Source organism: Oncorhynchus mykiss, chromosome 12 (assembly GCF_013265735.2).
Source record: "Oncorhynchus mykiss isolate Arlee chromosome 12, USDA_OmykA_1.1, whole genome shotgun sequence".
Lineage (NCBI taxonomy): Eukaryota > Metazoa > Chordata > Actinopteri > Salmoniformes > Salmonidae > Oncorhynchus > Oncorhynchus mykiss.
In genome coordinates, this window is record NC_048576.1 from 86,152,491 (window position 1) to 86,168,030 (window position 15,540).

At 40.5% G+C, this 15,540-nt stretch overlaps 1 protein-coding gene across 1 annotated transcript; it reads left to right on the top strand.

The window, feature by feature from the left end:
* Window positions 1–6,276: 6,276 nt before the first annotated feature.
* Window positions 6,277–14,372, top strand: LOC110516286 (interferon-induced protein 44-like). The gene is made up of 8 exons (XM_036938924.1): window positions 6,277–6,417; window positions 7,432–7,519; window positions 8,274–8,307; window positions 8,601–8,802; window positions 10,915–11,067; window positions 11,153–11,345; window positions 11,793–11,893; window positions 12,265–14,372. The coding sequence occupies exons 2-8, from the start codon at window positions 7,468–7,470 to the stop codon at window positions 12,430–12,432; spliced, it is 903 nt and encodes a 300-aa protein (XP_036794819.1). The 5' UTR covers window positions 6,277–6,417; window positions 7,432–7,467; the 3' UTR covers window positions 12,433–14,372.
* The last annotated feature ends 1,168 nt before the right edge of the window (window positions 14,373–15,540 follow it).

Consider the following 15,540-nt stretch of genomic DNA (forward strand, 5'->3'; position numbering starts at 1 on the left):
TCAATTGAATTGTCTGTAGAGTTCTGAGACAGGATTGAGTTGAGGGTACTGTGAGGAAAATGTTATGTTTATGTATCAAATCAATGCCACTTTCTAATAACTAATTAGATGCAGGTGACTGATCGTGTATGGAGGAATCCTCACTATCACTCATCCTGAATATTGCTATGGGAACAACCGAGGTATGTCAGTTTCAAGGTCTCAACTTGGAGAGAGAGCCTCGTGAGGTATTGGTCAGTCACATGTGCGAGCCACCAGTAGTGATGAATTAATTATGCCGTATACGAGATCACTGCTGGGACTGCCCCAACAAAACTTCTAATAGACCTGTACAGTGTGCAGTGTTTGTTATAACCTCTCCAGCTTGCTGATAATAAAGAGTGATTCATTTTAATATTGGCTTCATGTGTCCCTGGTGTGAATTTCCACCACAGTACCAAATAATTTCTGCAGCATTGAAGGTCACCAAGAACACAGTGGTCTCCATCATTATTAAATGGAAGAGGTTTGGAACCACCAAGACTCTTCCTAAAGCTGGCTGCCCGGTCAAACTAAGAAAGGGGAGAAGGGCCTTGGTCAGGGAGGTGACCAAGAACGCGATGGTCTGGCAGAGCACTAGAGTTCCTCTGTGGAGATGGGAGAACCTTCCAGAAGATAAACCATCTATGCAGCACTCCACCAATCAGGCCTTTATGGTAGAGTGGCAGATGGAAGCCACTCCTCAGTAAAAAGGACATGACAGCCCGTTTGGATTTTTCCGAAAAGCACCATCAGAAACAAGATTATCTGGTCTGATGAAAACAAGGTTGAACTCTTTGGCCTGAATGCCAAGCGTCACATCTGGAGGAAACCTGGCACTATCCCTACAGTGAAGATTGGTGGTGGCAGAATCATGCTGAGGGGATGTTTTTTAGTGGCAGGGACTGGGAGACTAGTCAGGATCAAGGCAAAGATGAACAGACCAAAGTACAGAGAGATCCTTGATAAAAACCTGCTCCAGAGCTCCCAGGACCTCAGACTGGGGCAAAGGTTCACCTTCCAACAGGACAACGACCCTAAGCACACAGCCAAGACAACACAGGAGTGGCTTAGGGACAAGTCTCTGAATGTTCTTGTGTGGCCTAGCCAGAGGCAGGACTTAAACCTGATCCAACATCGCTGGACAGACCTGAAAATAGCTGTGCAGCAACGCTCCCCATCCAACCTGACAGAGCTTGAGAGGATCTGCAGAGAAAAATGGAAGAAACTCCCCAAATACAGAAGGGAGGCTGTAATCACTGCCAAATGTGCTTCAACAAATTACTGAGTAAAAGGTCTGAATACTTATGTAAATGTAATATTCCAGTTTTTTAAATATATATATTAGCAAAAATGTCAATAAACCTGTTTTTGCTTTGTCATTATGGGGTGTGTAGATTGATGAGGAGGAAAAAAAACATTTCATCAATTTTAGAATAAGGCTGTAACATAACAAAATGTGGAAAAAGTCAAGGGGTCTGAAAACTTTCCACAGGCACTGTATGTGATTTGTTAAGGCAAATGTTAATCCTGAATGAATTTATTTTAAAAAGGTTTCTTCCACTTTGACATTAGAGTATTTTGAGTAGATTGATGACAATTTTTTTTTACAATTAAATCAATTAGTCCTATCTATTTAATCCACCTTTCAGTCTAATGACCTTCATCAGGATGTATCTTCTAACATTTCTTTCTGTTACTTGATTCCATGTTTATGGGAACAGGAAGCACATGTTAGAGGTGTCTGAGGTTAGAGGTCTCTAACTGAGAAGGATGATTTCATCATGTGATTTACTAGAAGAGCATAGTACAACCAACCAAAACCAACCAAAAAACAATAATCTGAGACAGTGATTTATATACAGTGCCTTGCAAAAGTAATCATACCCCTTGGATTTCTTCACATTGTATTGTGTTACAAAGTGGGATTTGGATTTATTTCTCATTTTATTGTTTTACAAAGCGGAATTGACCCTGATTGGTTCCACTTTATATTACGTTCATCTTATAAATGCTTGATAAAACCTTCATAAACACTACAGAAATGTTTTACAAATCATCTATAACTGTGTATCATGCTTTATAAAGGGTTCATAAATGTGGAATAACTGTGTGACATAATCACCAATGTCAAATGTGGCATTACCCACTAGGTCAAATATGATACCTTAATAAAAGGTCTTATAAATCATATTAAATTGATTCACACATGACTGTAAGTCACTTTCGATAAAAGTGGCTGCTAAATTTGATATATAATATATAATCACTAAACAATATATCAACCTCTTTCCCTCTTGGGTGCGTAGTCAGTGTTGGACCTGACCTCAACTTCCCACAAAATGCTGTGCTGCAGGATGACACACGCTCCAAAGTGCAGTCATGCACAGCAAAACACATTGGTAGGGCTTTTTAAAATCTGTTTTTTTATTTTATTTCACAGGTTTTGGATTTCCCCCTTTTTTATTTCTGGTTTACACTATTTTTTCACACTTTTGAAATAGAAAAACTAAATTGGATTTTCTGTGTTCATAACAATGCTTAAGCCACATCAGTGGAGGACTTTTGAGATATTCGGGAAAAAATCTAAGAAACGATTTTTGAGTGTGGTTAACCTTTAATTCAGTGCACATGCCCTGCACTGTTGTTTGATTAGCAGGTTTTTTGTAGTGATGTAAGCCCACTTGATGTGATTCGGCCGCCTATGGAATGGGAGGAGTGGAGTAAAAGGACAAATCAAATCACATTTTATTGGTCACATACACATATTTAGCAGATGTTATTGGTCACATACACATATTTAGCAATGTTTTTGGTCACATACACATATTTAGCAGATGTTTTTGGTCACATACACATTTAGCAGATGTTATTGGTCACATACACATATTTAGCAGATGTTTTTGGTCACATACACATATTTAGCAATGTTTTTGGTCACATACACATATTTAGCAGATGTTTTTGGTCACATACACATTTAGCAGATGTTATTGGTCACATACACATATTTAGCAGATGTTATTGGTCACATACACATATTTAGCAGATGTTTTTGGTCACATACACATATTTAGCAGATGTTATTGGTCACATACACATATTTAGCAGATGTTTTTGGTCACATACACATATTTAGCAGATGTTTTTGGTCACATACACATATTTAGCAGATGTTTTTGGTCACATACACATATTAACAGATGTTTTTGGTCACATACACATATTAACAGATGTTTTTGGTCACATACACATATTAACAGATGTTTTTGGTCACATACACATATTTAGCAGATGTTTTTGGTCACATACACATATTTAGCAGATGTTTTTGGTCACATACACATATTAACAGATGTTTTTGGTCACATACACATATTAACAGATGTTTTTGCGGGTGTAGCAAAATGTTTGTATTCCTAGCTCGAACAGTGCAGTAGCATCTAACAATTCACAACAACACACACCAATCTAAAAGTAAAAGAATGGAATTAAGAAATATATAAATATTAGGACGAGCAATGTTGGAGTGGCATTGACGAAAATATAATACAATAGAATACAGTATATACATATGAGATGAGTAAAGCATGTAAACATTAGCCTCTAAAGTATGTAAACATTAGCCTCTAATGTGCTAGTGATGACTGACTGTTTAACAGTCTGATGGCCTTGAGATAGAAGCTGTTTTTCAGTCTCTCGGTCCCAGCTTTGAAGCACCTGTACTGACCTCGCCTTCTGGATGATAAAGGGGTGAACAGGCAGTGGCTCGGGTGGTTGTTGTCCTGGATATTTTTGGCCTTCCTGTGACATCAGGTGCTTTAGTTGTCCTGGAGGGTTCACTTTGTGCCCCCAGTGATGCGTTGGGCAGACCGCACTACCCTCTGGAGAGCCCTGCAGCTTCTGTACCAGGCGGTGATACAGCCCAACAGGATGCTCTCAATTGTGCATACGTAAATGTTTGTGAAGGTCTTAGGGGCCAAACCAAATTTCTTCAGCCCCCTGAGGTTGAAGAGGCGCTCACCATTCCAGATTGTCAGTGATGTGTATGGAGAGGAACTTGAAGCTTTTCACCTTCTCAACTGCGGTCCCGTTGATGTGGTTAGGGGAGTGCTCCCTCTGAAGTTTCCTGAAGTCGACATCTCCTTTGTTTTGTTGACATTGAGGGAGAGGTTATTTTCCTGGCACCGCTTCGCCAGAGCCCTCACCTCCTCCCCGTAGGCTGTCTCATCATTGTTGGTAATCAGGCCTACTACTGTTGTGTTGTCTGCAAGTTTGTGGGGCCCCTGTGTTGAGGATCAGCGAATTGGAGGTGTTGTTTCCTACCTTCACCACCTGGGGGCGGCAAGTCAGAAAGTCCAGGACCCAGTTGTACAGGGCGGGGTTCAGACCCAGGGCCTGAGCTTAATGATGAGCTTGGAGGGTACTTTGGTGTTGAACGCTGAGCTATAGTCAATGAACAGCATTCTTACATACTGTAGGAATTCCTCTTGTCCAGATGGGATAGTGCAGTGTGCAGTGCGATGGCGAATGCATTGGCTGTGGATCTATTGGGGCGGTAATCCGTGATTGTCTTTAAACCCTGCCACATACAGTACATCGTGTGTCTGAGCAGTTGAATTGCGACTCCACTTTGTCTCTGTACTGACGTTTTGCCTGTTTGATTGCCTTACGGAGGGAATAACTACACTTTTTGTATTTAACCATATTCCCAGTCAATTTGCGTGAATTCTGTCATCTATCCATGGTTACTGGTTTGGGTAGGTTTTAATAGTCACAGTCGGAACAACATCCCCTATACACTTTCTGATGAGCTCAGTCACCATGTCCGTGTATACGTCAATGTTATTCTCAGAGGCTACCCAGAACATATCCCAGTCCGTGTGATCAAAACAATCATGAAGCATGGATTCCGATTAGTCAGACCAGCGTTGAATAGACCTTAGCACGGTTACTTCCTATTTGAGTTTCTGCCTATAGGAAGGGAGGTGCAAAATGGAGTTGTGATCTAATTTGCCAAAGGCAGGGCGGGCAGGGCCTTTAAAACATCCCGGAAGGGGGAGTAGCAGTGATCAAGTGTTTTACAAGAGCGAGTACTACAGTCAGTGGGTTGATAGAACTTCAGTAGCATTTTCATGAAATTTGCTTTGTTAAAATCCCCAGCTACAATAAATGTTGCCTCGGGTTATGTGGTTTCCAGTTTGCATAAAGTCCAATGTAGTTCGTTGAGGGCCGTTGTGTTATCAGCTTGAGGGGGAATATACACGGCTATGACTATAACCGAAGAGAATTCTCTTGGGAGGTAATATGGTCGGCATTTAATTGTGACGTATTCTAGGTCGGGTGAACAAAAGGACTTGAGTTTCTGTATGTTATCGCAATCACACCATGAGTAGTTAATCATGATACATACACCACCGCCTTTCTTCTTCCCAGAGAGTTCTTTATTAATGTCTGTGCGATGTACTGAGAACCCAGCTGGCTGTATGGACGGGGACAGTATATCTTGAGAGAGCCATGATTCCATAAAACAGAGTATGTTACAGTCCCTGATGTCTCTCTGGAAGGAGATCCTCACCTGAGCTTGTCTACTTTATTGCCCAGAGACTGACCATTAGTGAGTAATATACTCAGAAGCTGCGGATGGTGTGCACGTCTCGTTAGTCGGACTAGAAGTCCACTCTGTATACCTCTTCTCCGCCGGCGGCGTCTTGGAGCAGCCTCTGGGAAAAGTTCCATTGCCGTGGGGGGTACGAACAATTTGGGAAATTCGTATTGCTGGTCGTAATGCTGGGGATTCACCTCCGCTCTGATATGCAAAAGTTATTTCCAGCTGTAAGTAATAGCACAAAAACAATTCTGGGATAATAATGTAAGAAATAACACATCCCAAAAAATACTGCAAAGTTGCTTCGGAGCTAGAAGCAGAGCTGTTATATCTGCCAGCAACAATACATATTCCTTACTTACACCCAGAATAGTTATTTCTCGAAGCCAATCTATTTTGTCATTGTTGGTCTTAAAATATGTTTTTAAAACCAGATTTTGTATTTGTTTTCATAAATGACTTTTTTCCTTTTCTTGTTGGCACAATAAAAGTGGCCCTTGATTAAAATGTATTATGTTTTATCAGCTAATGATATTACAATGTGTTGAAATGTGGGATTGTATTTTGAAGGTTTCCTCGTTACCATATGAAGACGATGTCATCAATTGTGCTGCTGGCAGAATAGAACATAGTGGGACATTCTTTATGCAGATGAAACCAAAACAGAAACTAAAAACCAAACAGAAATAACTATCCTTCAAGAGGTATAAAAAGGAGTGTCAGACTTAACCTTGACACTTATTTGGGACTTCATCAAATTCTTGACACATCTTATCACTGGAAGACTTGAGGTAGGCTATAGACAATTTTGGTCCATTTGTTTCTTGTTTTACCGTTGATGTTATGTTCAGAAATTAGGCATAAATAAAATGGTGTACTTTGCAGATGGCTTCGAGCTACCACAAGCTGAAGGAAGGATGAACTGCCTGTCACTATAATACCTCCATCTAAAAAAGCCCTGTTCACACCTGTTGTTTACACCAGTTTACACATCTGAATTGAACTGAGGATACATTTTGAATTCCAATTCACATCTTGAGTTTGAATTATAAATTGTCTGTACTGTCAAATTTAACAGTTACCCAATCTACTAACCTATGTGCCTTTACTCTGTGAATGGTCGGTCAAAGTCTGTCTACTATTTAGTGTTGTTAGGACATTCAGTCCTCTTTTACCTATCATAAGGTTCAAAGTGAACTTGTTGTATGATAGGACTAAATAGGCCTCCCGGGTGGGGCAGTGCCATCAGAGACTCTGGGTTCGCGCCCAGGCTCTGTCGTAACCGGCCGCGACCGGGAGGTCCATATATATTTTAAGTGACATGGTTTTAAAATATGTCTCTTGTTGCATTGGGACCAGATTTCCTGGTGCCAGCCTGTATGCAAATTTGTTGAAAGATATTATTTATTTCAAAATAATATTTTCTAGTTTACACCAACTATTGACGCCATAAGTCAGTGGTGCTACCTGTCAATTATTTTAGAAGCCGGTATAATTATGATTTGAATTGTTTGACCATCCAGATCTGTTTACACTTGGTTGATATATTACCTCCGGAAGTGGTCTGGAAGATCAGATCACAATCATATCACAATGCGTCTTTAATTTTCTACCCTGTAAAAGAAAATGTGGGAACAATTATATTGTGGACAAGATGAAGACAAAGGATGCATGTAAGCACCGGGTATAAACGATGCTGTGTGTGTGTGTGTGTGTGTGTGTGTGTGTGTGTGTGTGTGTGTGTGTGTGTGTGTGTGTGTGTGTGTTTTTGTTTGTTTGTTTAGAGTATTTATTTTGTATTTCAGTTGAAACAAACTGAAGAATAATTTGAGGAGAAAGGCATGGGGTTGTTTAAATCCAAACCTAGCCCTCCACCTCCACCTCCATCACCAGGTAATTAGTATGTTTATATGTATGCAGGGGTTTAATCACCATTTTGTACTTGATGGTGATGTTCCCAAAATGTTGACTTTTTCATAAAAAATTGTTCCAGAAATGTATTAAAACTTCCATTGAAATACATTTTAAAAATCAAATCAGTGATTTTTTTTAACCTTTATTTAACTAGGCAAGTCAGTTAAGAACAAATTCTTATTTTCAATGACCTAGGAAACCTAGGAACAGTGGGTTAACTGCCTGTTCAGGGGCAGAACAACAGATTTGTACCTTGTTCAGCTCAAGGGTTTGAACTTACAACCTTCTGGTTACTAGTCCAACACTCTAACCACTACCCTAAAGTGTTGACACTTCTTGCCTTACCTGGGCTGCTTTCAACCGACCCAGAAAGAGCCACCAAAAACATCAGCTACAATATTGTTTCATACTGTAAATAGGCATAAAACTTCTTAAGGTAAAAATATTTTACTTTGAGTTTGAGGACATTGTAATGCTTTACAGAGCCTCAATGAGGCTAAATGGTTTTGTAACATAGCTAAGGGAACTTTCAGAATCTATGGAACGGGTACATGGAGTAATTTTGGGGAGTATCATGCCTTTTGAATTTCAGTTCTGGGGAGAGTTTTGCTTTTAAATATTTAGTCCAGGGGAGTGTTATGTAATTTGAAATTGATGAAATTTCAATATTTCATAAAAAATATTTAGTGAGAAGTTCTTTATCAGAATATGTACTGACTCTCTTGTTTAACAGCTTTTAGCAACGAATGGAGACACACACCTTGGGGGTAAGTTCAGCATGCACTAACCTTTTCAGATGCACAAAAATACATGGAAATGTGAGAAGTGTAAGATTGATCACAAGTCTAATTTGTTTGGTCTCAGGTCACTATAACCCCAATGTGGATGTTTATGTTGTTATCTACCCTACTACACCTACTTATATTTTATGATGAACCAGAGAGAGACATATTTTTAAGTAGGGGTGGTGGGTTGTTGAATTAAGTGCTTCAGAACTTAATCAGGATTTAGCCTAACCCTTTCTTTAACCCTTTCTCTGGTTTCTACTGCCATCTGACAGTCAGAAAGAGGAAATGCTGCAGAAACTGAAAGACTATGTGCCTGGAAACCCTCAGGTGAAGACTATCAGAATCCTCCTCCATGGACCAGCTGGAGCGGGCAAGTCCAGCTTCATCAACTCCATCAACAATATCTTTCAGGACAAATGTATGAACATTGCCTTAGCTGATAATTGCTCTGCAGGTGCAAGCTTCACAAGAAAGGTACATTCTTTGGTATTGTGTGACACATTCAAAGTAGCACAACAATATATATATATATATATATTAACCTATATCTAACATACTGTAACTGCATGGCCTAGAACAGGGGTAGGCATCTAGATTCAGCCACAGGATGATTTTTGTCAGAGTGTATGATCGGGGGGCCAGAACATAATTATAATAACGTGTACACTGCAAATTTACTGCAACTAAGCTCAAAAATAGAAAAATAACAATCATTTCATACCTTGATTACATTGAGACACGATCACGTCTTTTATTTATATTTGTGGGAGTACTTGGGAACAAATATTTTAAAATACAGTGCCTTGCGAAAGTATTCGGCCCCCTTGAACTTTGCGACCTTTTGCCACATTTCAGGCTTCAAACATAAAGATATAAAACTGTATTTTTTTGTGAAGAATCAACAACAAGTGGGACACAATCATGAAGTGGAACTACATTTATTGGATATTTCAAACTTTTTTAACAAATCAAAAACTGAAAAATTGGGCGTGCAAAATTATTCAGCCCCTTTAATTTCAGTGCAGCAAACTCTCTCCAGAAGTTCAGTGAGGATCTCTGAATGATCCAATGTTGACCTAAATGACTAATGATGATAAATACAATCCACCTGTGTGTAATCAAGTCTCCGTATAAATGCACCTGCACTGTGATAGTCTCAGAGGTCCGTTAAAAGCGCAGAGAGCATCATGAAGAACAAGGAACACACCAGGCAGGTCCGAGATACTGTTGTGAAGAAGTTTAAAGCCGGATTTGGATACAAAAAGACTTCCCAAGCTTTAAACATCCCAAGGAGCACTGTGCAAGCGATAATATTGAAATGGAAGGAGTATCAGACCATTGCAAATCTACCAAGACCTGGCCGTCCCTCTAAACTTTCAGCTCATACAAGGAGAAGACTGATCAGAGATGCAGCCAAGAGGCCCATGATCACTCTGGATGAACTGCAGAGATCTACAGCTGAGGTGGGAGACTCTGTCCATAGGACAACAATCAGTCGTATATTTCACAAATCTGGCCTTTATGGAAGAGTGGCAAGAAGAAAGCCATTTCTTAAAGATATCCATAAAAAGTGTCGTTTTAAGTTTGCCACAAGCCACCTGGGAGACACACCATACATGTGGAAGAAGGTGCTCTGGTCAGATGAAACCAAAATTGAACTTTTTGGCAACAATGCAAAACTTTATGTTTGGTGTAAAAGCAACACAGCTCATCACCCTGAACACACCATACCCACTGTCAAACATGGTGGTGGTAGCATCATGGTTTGGGCCTGCTTTTCTTCAGCAGGGACAGGGAAGATGGTTAAAATTGATGGGAAGATGGATGGAGCCAAATATAGGACCATTCTGGAAGAAAACCTGATGGAGTCTGCAAAAGACCTGAGACTGGGACGGAGATTTGTCTTCCAACAAGACAATGATCCAAAACATAAAGCAAAATCTACAATGGAAGGGTTCAAAAATAAACATATCCAGGTGTTAGAATGGCCAAGTCAAAGTCCAGACCTGAATCCAATCGAGAATCTGTGGAAAGAACTGAAAACTGCTGTTCACAAATGCTCTCCATCCAACCTCACTGAGCTTGAGCTGTTTTGCAAGGAGGAATGGGAAAAAATTTCAGTCTCTCGATGTGCAAAACTGATAGAGACATACCCCAAGCGACTTACAGCTGTAATCGCAGCAAAAGGTGGCGCTACAAAGTATTAACTTAAGGGGGCTGAATAATTTTGCACGCCCAATTTTTCAGTTTTTGATTTGTTAAAAAAGTTTGAAATATCCAATAAATGTAGTTCCACTTCATGATTGTGCCCCACTTGTTGTTGATTCTTCACAAAAAAATACAGTTTTATATCTTTATGTTTGAAGCCTGAAATGTGGCAAGAGGTCGCAAAGTTCAAGGGGGCCGAATACTTTCGCAAGGCACTGTATTTGTTAAAAGAAAAATCACTTGCAGGCCGGTTTTGAACCCCGGGCCGCCTGTTGTCGACCCCTGGTCTAGAAGGTAGACAACTGACATGAGCATTGAATTATTGCCGTATGGTTTTAAAACAGTACGTAGTTGTAATTCTGCAATGTATTTCTACAGTATGAAACCCACAAAATTGTGAAAGAAAAACCTGGAACCTACTACCCCTTCCTCTTCTATGATGTCATGGGGCTGGAGAATGGTATTAACAAAGGAGTTTATGATGCGGACATTGTCAAGGCCCTGAAGGGGCATGTAAAAGAGGGTTACATGGTAAGAACTGAACACAGCAACTTCTCAGTCTGTAAATATGTTTGCTGTCTATAATAAACATTGTTTCCCCCTCTTTTTCCACCAGTTTAATCCTGTATCACCTTTAGAAGAGGAGAATGAGTACTATGTCAAGGCCCCCACTCCATCTGACACAGTTCACTGCCTAGTTAGTGCAATACCAGCTGATAAACTACCTATGATGAATGCCAACAAGAATGACGAGGCGAATGATATCTTCAAGAAGATGAGAGCCATCAGACTAGTTGCAAGTAACATAGGTAACAAGGTTTTATGGAACATTGTTTATAATATATAATGTTGTGGCGGGGCCTCATCATACATTCGACTAGTCGGTGCTTATCAGCCCATATCAGAGCAGAGTTTGAACCCTGGGGCGCGTTCAGCAGTATGCAACGTTTTGGATCGTTCAGATAGAAATATTTAGTGTAGAACAAACATGCCTCTCCAACCTATAGACCAAGGATTCATGTCCTCTCCGGTCATGACATTTCTATCTGCAACATTCAACAACGTTTGGAAAATGAATGTTGCCCTGGTCTTGAACCCAGTTTTAAATATGCATTTTTCACTAATAACACAGTATATTTTCATGTAAAATAAACAAATTATTTAATACATTTACAAACTGATGTGATACTTTAGATGTTTAGTAGTAATAAGATGGAAGAGACACAAGATTCAATTGGTTTCCATGTATTTGGCAGGGATTCCCCAAATGGTTATTCTCACCAAAGTGGATTTAGCCTGTCCATTGGTGAGGGAAGACCTGAAAAAGGTCTATTGGAGCAAGTATATAAAGAAGAAGGTAAGTGAATGATATTATGAAAGTTTTGCTAGAAATGCAAGTATTTGCAGATTTGGAGCTCCATAATCTCTCTTGATGAGGAAAACATTTACATGTTATGTCTGTCGGGAGATTATTTTGGTGCGCTGGTTTTGTGTTACTTGCTATTTGGATTAATTATAGGATTTCGCAGTTTTCATGAGTTTCGTATCTCGGACTGGTTCCGGGTTGCCAAGATAGGCACTCCTGGACCATAGGCCCTGGCCTACAGTATGAAATAAATGGTTTGAGGGAGCACTTTAATTTATGCTTTTTCGTCTTCCTGTGAGGTACATGTCCAAATGTCTTATTCTACTCATCTGATTGAATTGCAACCATATTCTTTCTTGCAGATGGAGCAGTGTAGTAATGAACTGGGGGTACCAGTGAACTGCATCCTGCCTGTGAAGAACTACCACGAGGAAATCGACTTGGATGATGACATGGATGTGCTGCTATTGAGAGCACTGAGGCAGATGGTGGACTTTGCAGAGGGCTTCAAGCTATCACAAGCTGACTGATGGATGTACAGTACTCGATCTACAGCGTGTCACTGTATAATACCTCCATCTAAAGAAGCCCTGTTCACACCTGGTATTTACACCTGACTTTTGTGATCCAATCACCATGATCAGATTACTCTCCAACTATGGTCCAGTGCGTCCACAAAAGGGTTGGCATCATTTCTGATTTCTAACTGAAAATACATTTAGAATTTCATTCAAATCTTGAGTTTGAATTATAATTGTCTGTACTGTATAATCAACTGCTTCCCAATCTGCTTATCTATGTCCCTCTACTCTGGGAATGGTCTGTGAAAGTCTGTTAGTGTTGGTAGGACATTCATTCAACAATAGTTTCAGTCCTCCTTTACCTATCATAAGGTTCAAAGTGAACTTGTTACTGTATGAAATGGCGGAGTAGCTATGTCTATGCTCATATTTTATAAAGTGAGTGTCATAATTGTTGAAGTTGCTGTTGCAGTCCTGGATAATTTACTGTACATTTACAGACTATAGATTAAGATCCGTTTATTGGTCAAATGCACACAAGGTCCAACCGAAATGTTACTTCAGCTTTTAACCCAACCCCTACGAAAGACACACATACATACATACACATACAGGTTTTGGAGAGGTGCAGGGGGCTGCCACACTGGGTGCCCTGGGACCTGTTGTTGTGGGGTGACTTGCTCAAGGGCACAACAGCAGGCAATGGCATCTGGGATTTTGTACCAGCAACCCTCCGGTTGCCAGCTCACTTCCCCACAGAATTTACCCATCGGATCCGGGATTTGAACTGGCAACCCTCTGGTTGCTGGCTCGCCACTAACCTGACATTGTTGAAAATTAGCATTCCAGTGGTATGAGTCCTATATATGTATTTCATAAATTAAGTGTCAACTAACTCTATCGGAAATATGGTACTGTGCAATGTCAACACACCTCTGAGGACACAGAAACAGACCAGTTTGAAATAGTGTCTCTAGAAATTGTTTTCAAATAATGATTTAAACTAAGTGAATAAACTAAGACAACATGCTCATGTGGAACACCAACATGGGATTGATTGTTTGGTATTGTTTGTTCAAGTCTACTTTCAAAAAGGACATAACCTGTTCTTACTAATCAGTTTTCCCTACCAGCTTCAGGCATGACAATAGTGAAAGTAAAAGTTAGAGGCCCCTCTTACATCAGTGAAGTCTAGCCACCGCATCAAGGTCACTGTTGTTAGGCAAGCATTTACTGGTTAATCTAGTGCCATTGTAGTCATATATTTCAGAGAATACACTGTATCAGGTATGCTCCGATAGCATCATTTATGGTTTTCTTAATCTGTTTATGTCACGATTTCTACCGAAGGTAACTCCTCTCCCTGTTCGGGCGGCGCTCAGCGGTCGGCGTCGCCGGTTTACTAGCCCCCACCGATACCTTTTTCCTTTTCGGTTTGTTTTGTCTGTGATTCTTTTCACGCCTGGTTTAATTTACGTTTATTTCTGTGTATATATAGGGTACCTGTTGCCTGCCTTAGTTCGTGCGGGATTAGATTTGTGTGTATTGTGCTCGATTATATTTGATGTTTTCACTATTACGCACGTGTATGTAAAGTGTCGGAACTGTGTTTGTTCCTCCGTGCGTTTGCACGAGTTTGAGTATTCGAGAGCTTCGTTTGGATTTTCGTCTGTGCCATTTTTGTATTGGTGGACTATATTATTAAACACGCTTCTCAGACATCCCTGCTCTCCTGCGCCTGACTCCTACACCTCTCACCGAGACGCACGTTACCACAGTTTATTCCACGTTTCAGTCTATTGACCTTAATCAGGATGTATCTTTAAAAAAAATCTATAATGTTACTAGCTTGATCACATGTTCATGGGAACAGGTTAGAGATGTCTATCTAAGGAGTGTGAGTTCTGAAGAAGTCATGTGATTTACTACAAGAGCACAGTGCAATTAGGGATAGTCAGTAAAATGTCACGACAGGCCTAATGTGAAACAGTTTCCTGTTTCCAGCATTGCAACCACCTTAGAAAAAATGTATGGATAATTTGACTTATTTTACTTTAAATATTATATTATTTATACCAGCATTTCTTTTGAAAGTTTAAACAAATAGTTATATGTTGAAACTACTGTGTAGGCTATATTTAAATAAATGCACTAAATAAAGTACAAATAGATGTTATTGGAATTACTCAATAGAGTCTGGAAAACTTGAATTTGTCTCGTGTGCTGGGCCACAGGTTTAATAGAGAGTGCTCAGTCCTGGCTTTTCACTCTGCCCAATCCATAGCCTTCAATTCAATACACTGTAAATGGTATACATATTTGGTTGTAGAGAACTTTACCCCCTGTCATAATCTGGGGTGGGAAATACTCAATCGGGGTCTCTACTAAACAAATATGGTTAGTTTGAGGTGGACTGTGTCGCACGGCCTGCTGCTGGCTTTTCAATTCGCCCCCTCCATAGGCACCAATGCAATACACTGTAACACACTGTATTACATTGGGGGCTATGGAGGGCTACGGAGGGCTACGGAGAGCTACGGAGGGCTACGGAGGGGGTGGAGAACGAACTGCTGCTGGATATGTACGACACAGCCCCCAATGGTTAGTAGAGACCCTACTGAGCATTTCCCACACCACTTTAGCTAAGACAGGTATAATAGTTATCCTCCACAACCCTAAATGTATCCCATGGACAGTATTGCATTGGGGCTATGGAGGGGGTGGAGAACAAAGTGCTGCTGGTTCCCTTTAAGTCAGGAAACACCGGTCCAACACAACTGTGAGATGGGAGATGGTAAGATGGCGGACTGACACAACTGTGAGATGGGAGAGGGTAAGATGGCGGACTGACACAACTGTGAGATGGGAGAGGGTAAGATGGCGGACTGACACAACTGTGAGATGGGAGAGGGTAAGATGGCGGACTAACACAACTGTGAGATGGGAGAGGGTAAGATGGCGGACTAACACAACTGTGAGATGGGAGAGGGTAAGATGGCGGACTGACACAACTGTGAGATGGGAGAGGGTAAGATGGCGGACTGACACAACTGTGAGATGGGAGAGGGTAAGATGGCGGACTGACACAACTGTGAGATGGGAGAGGGTAAGATGGCG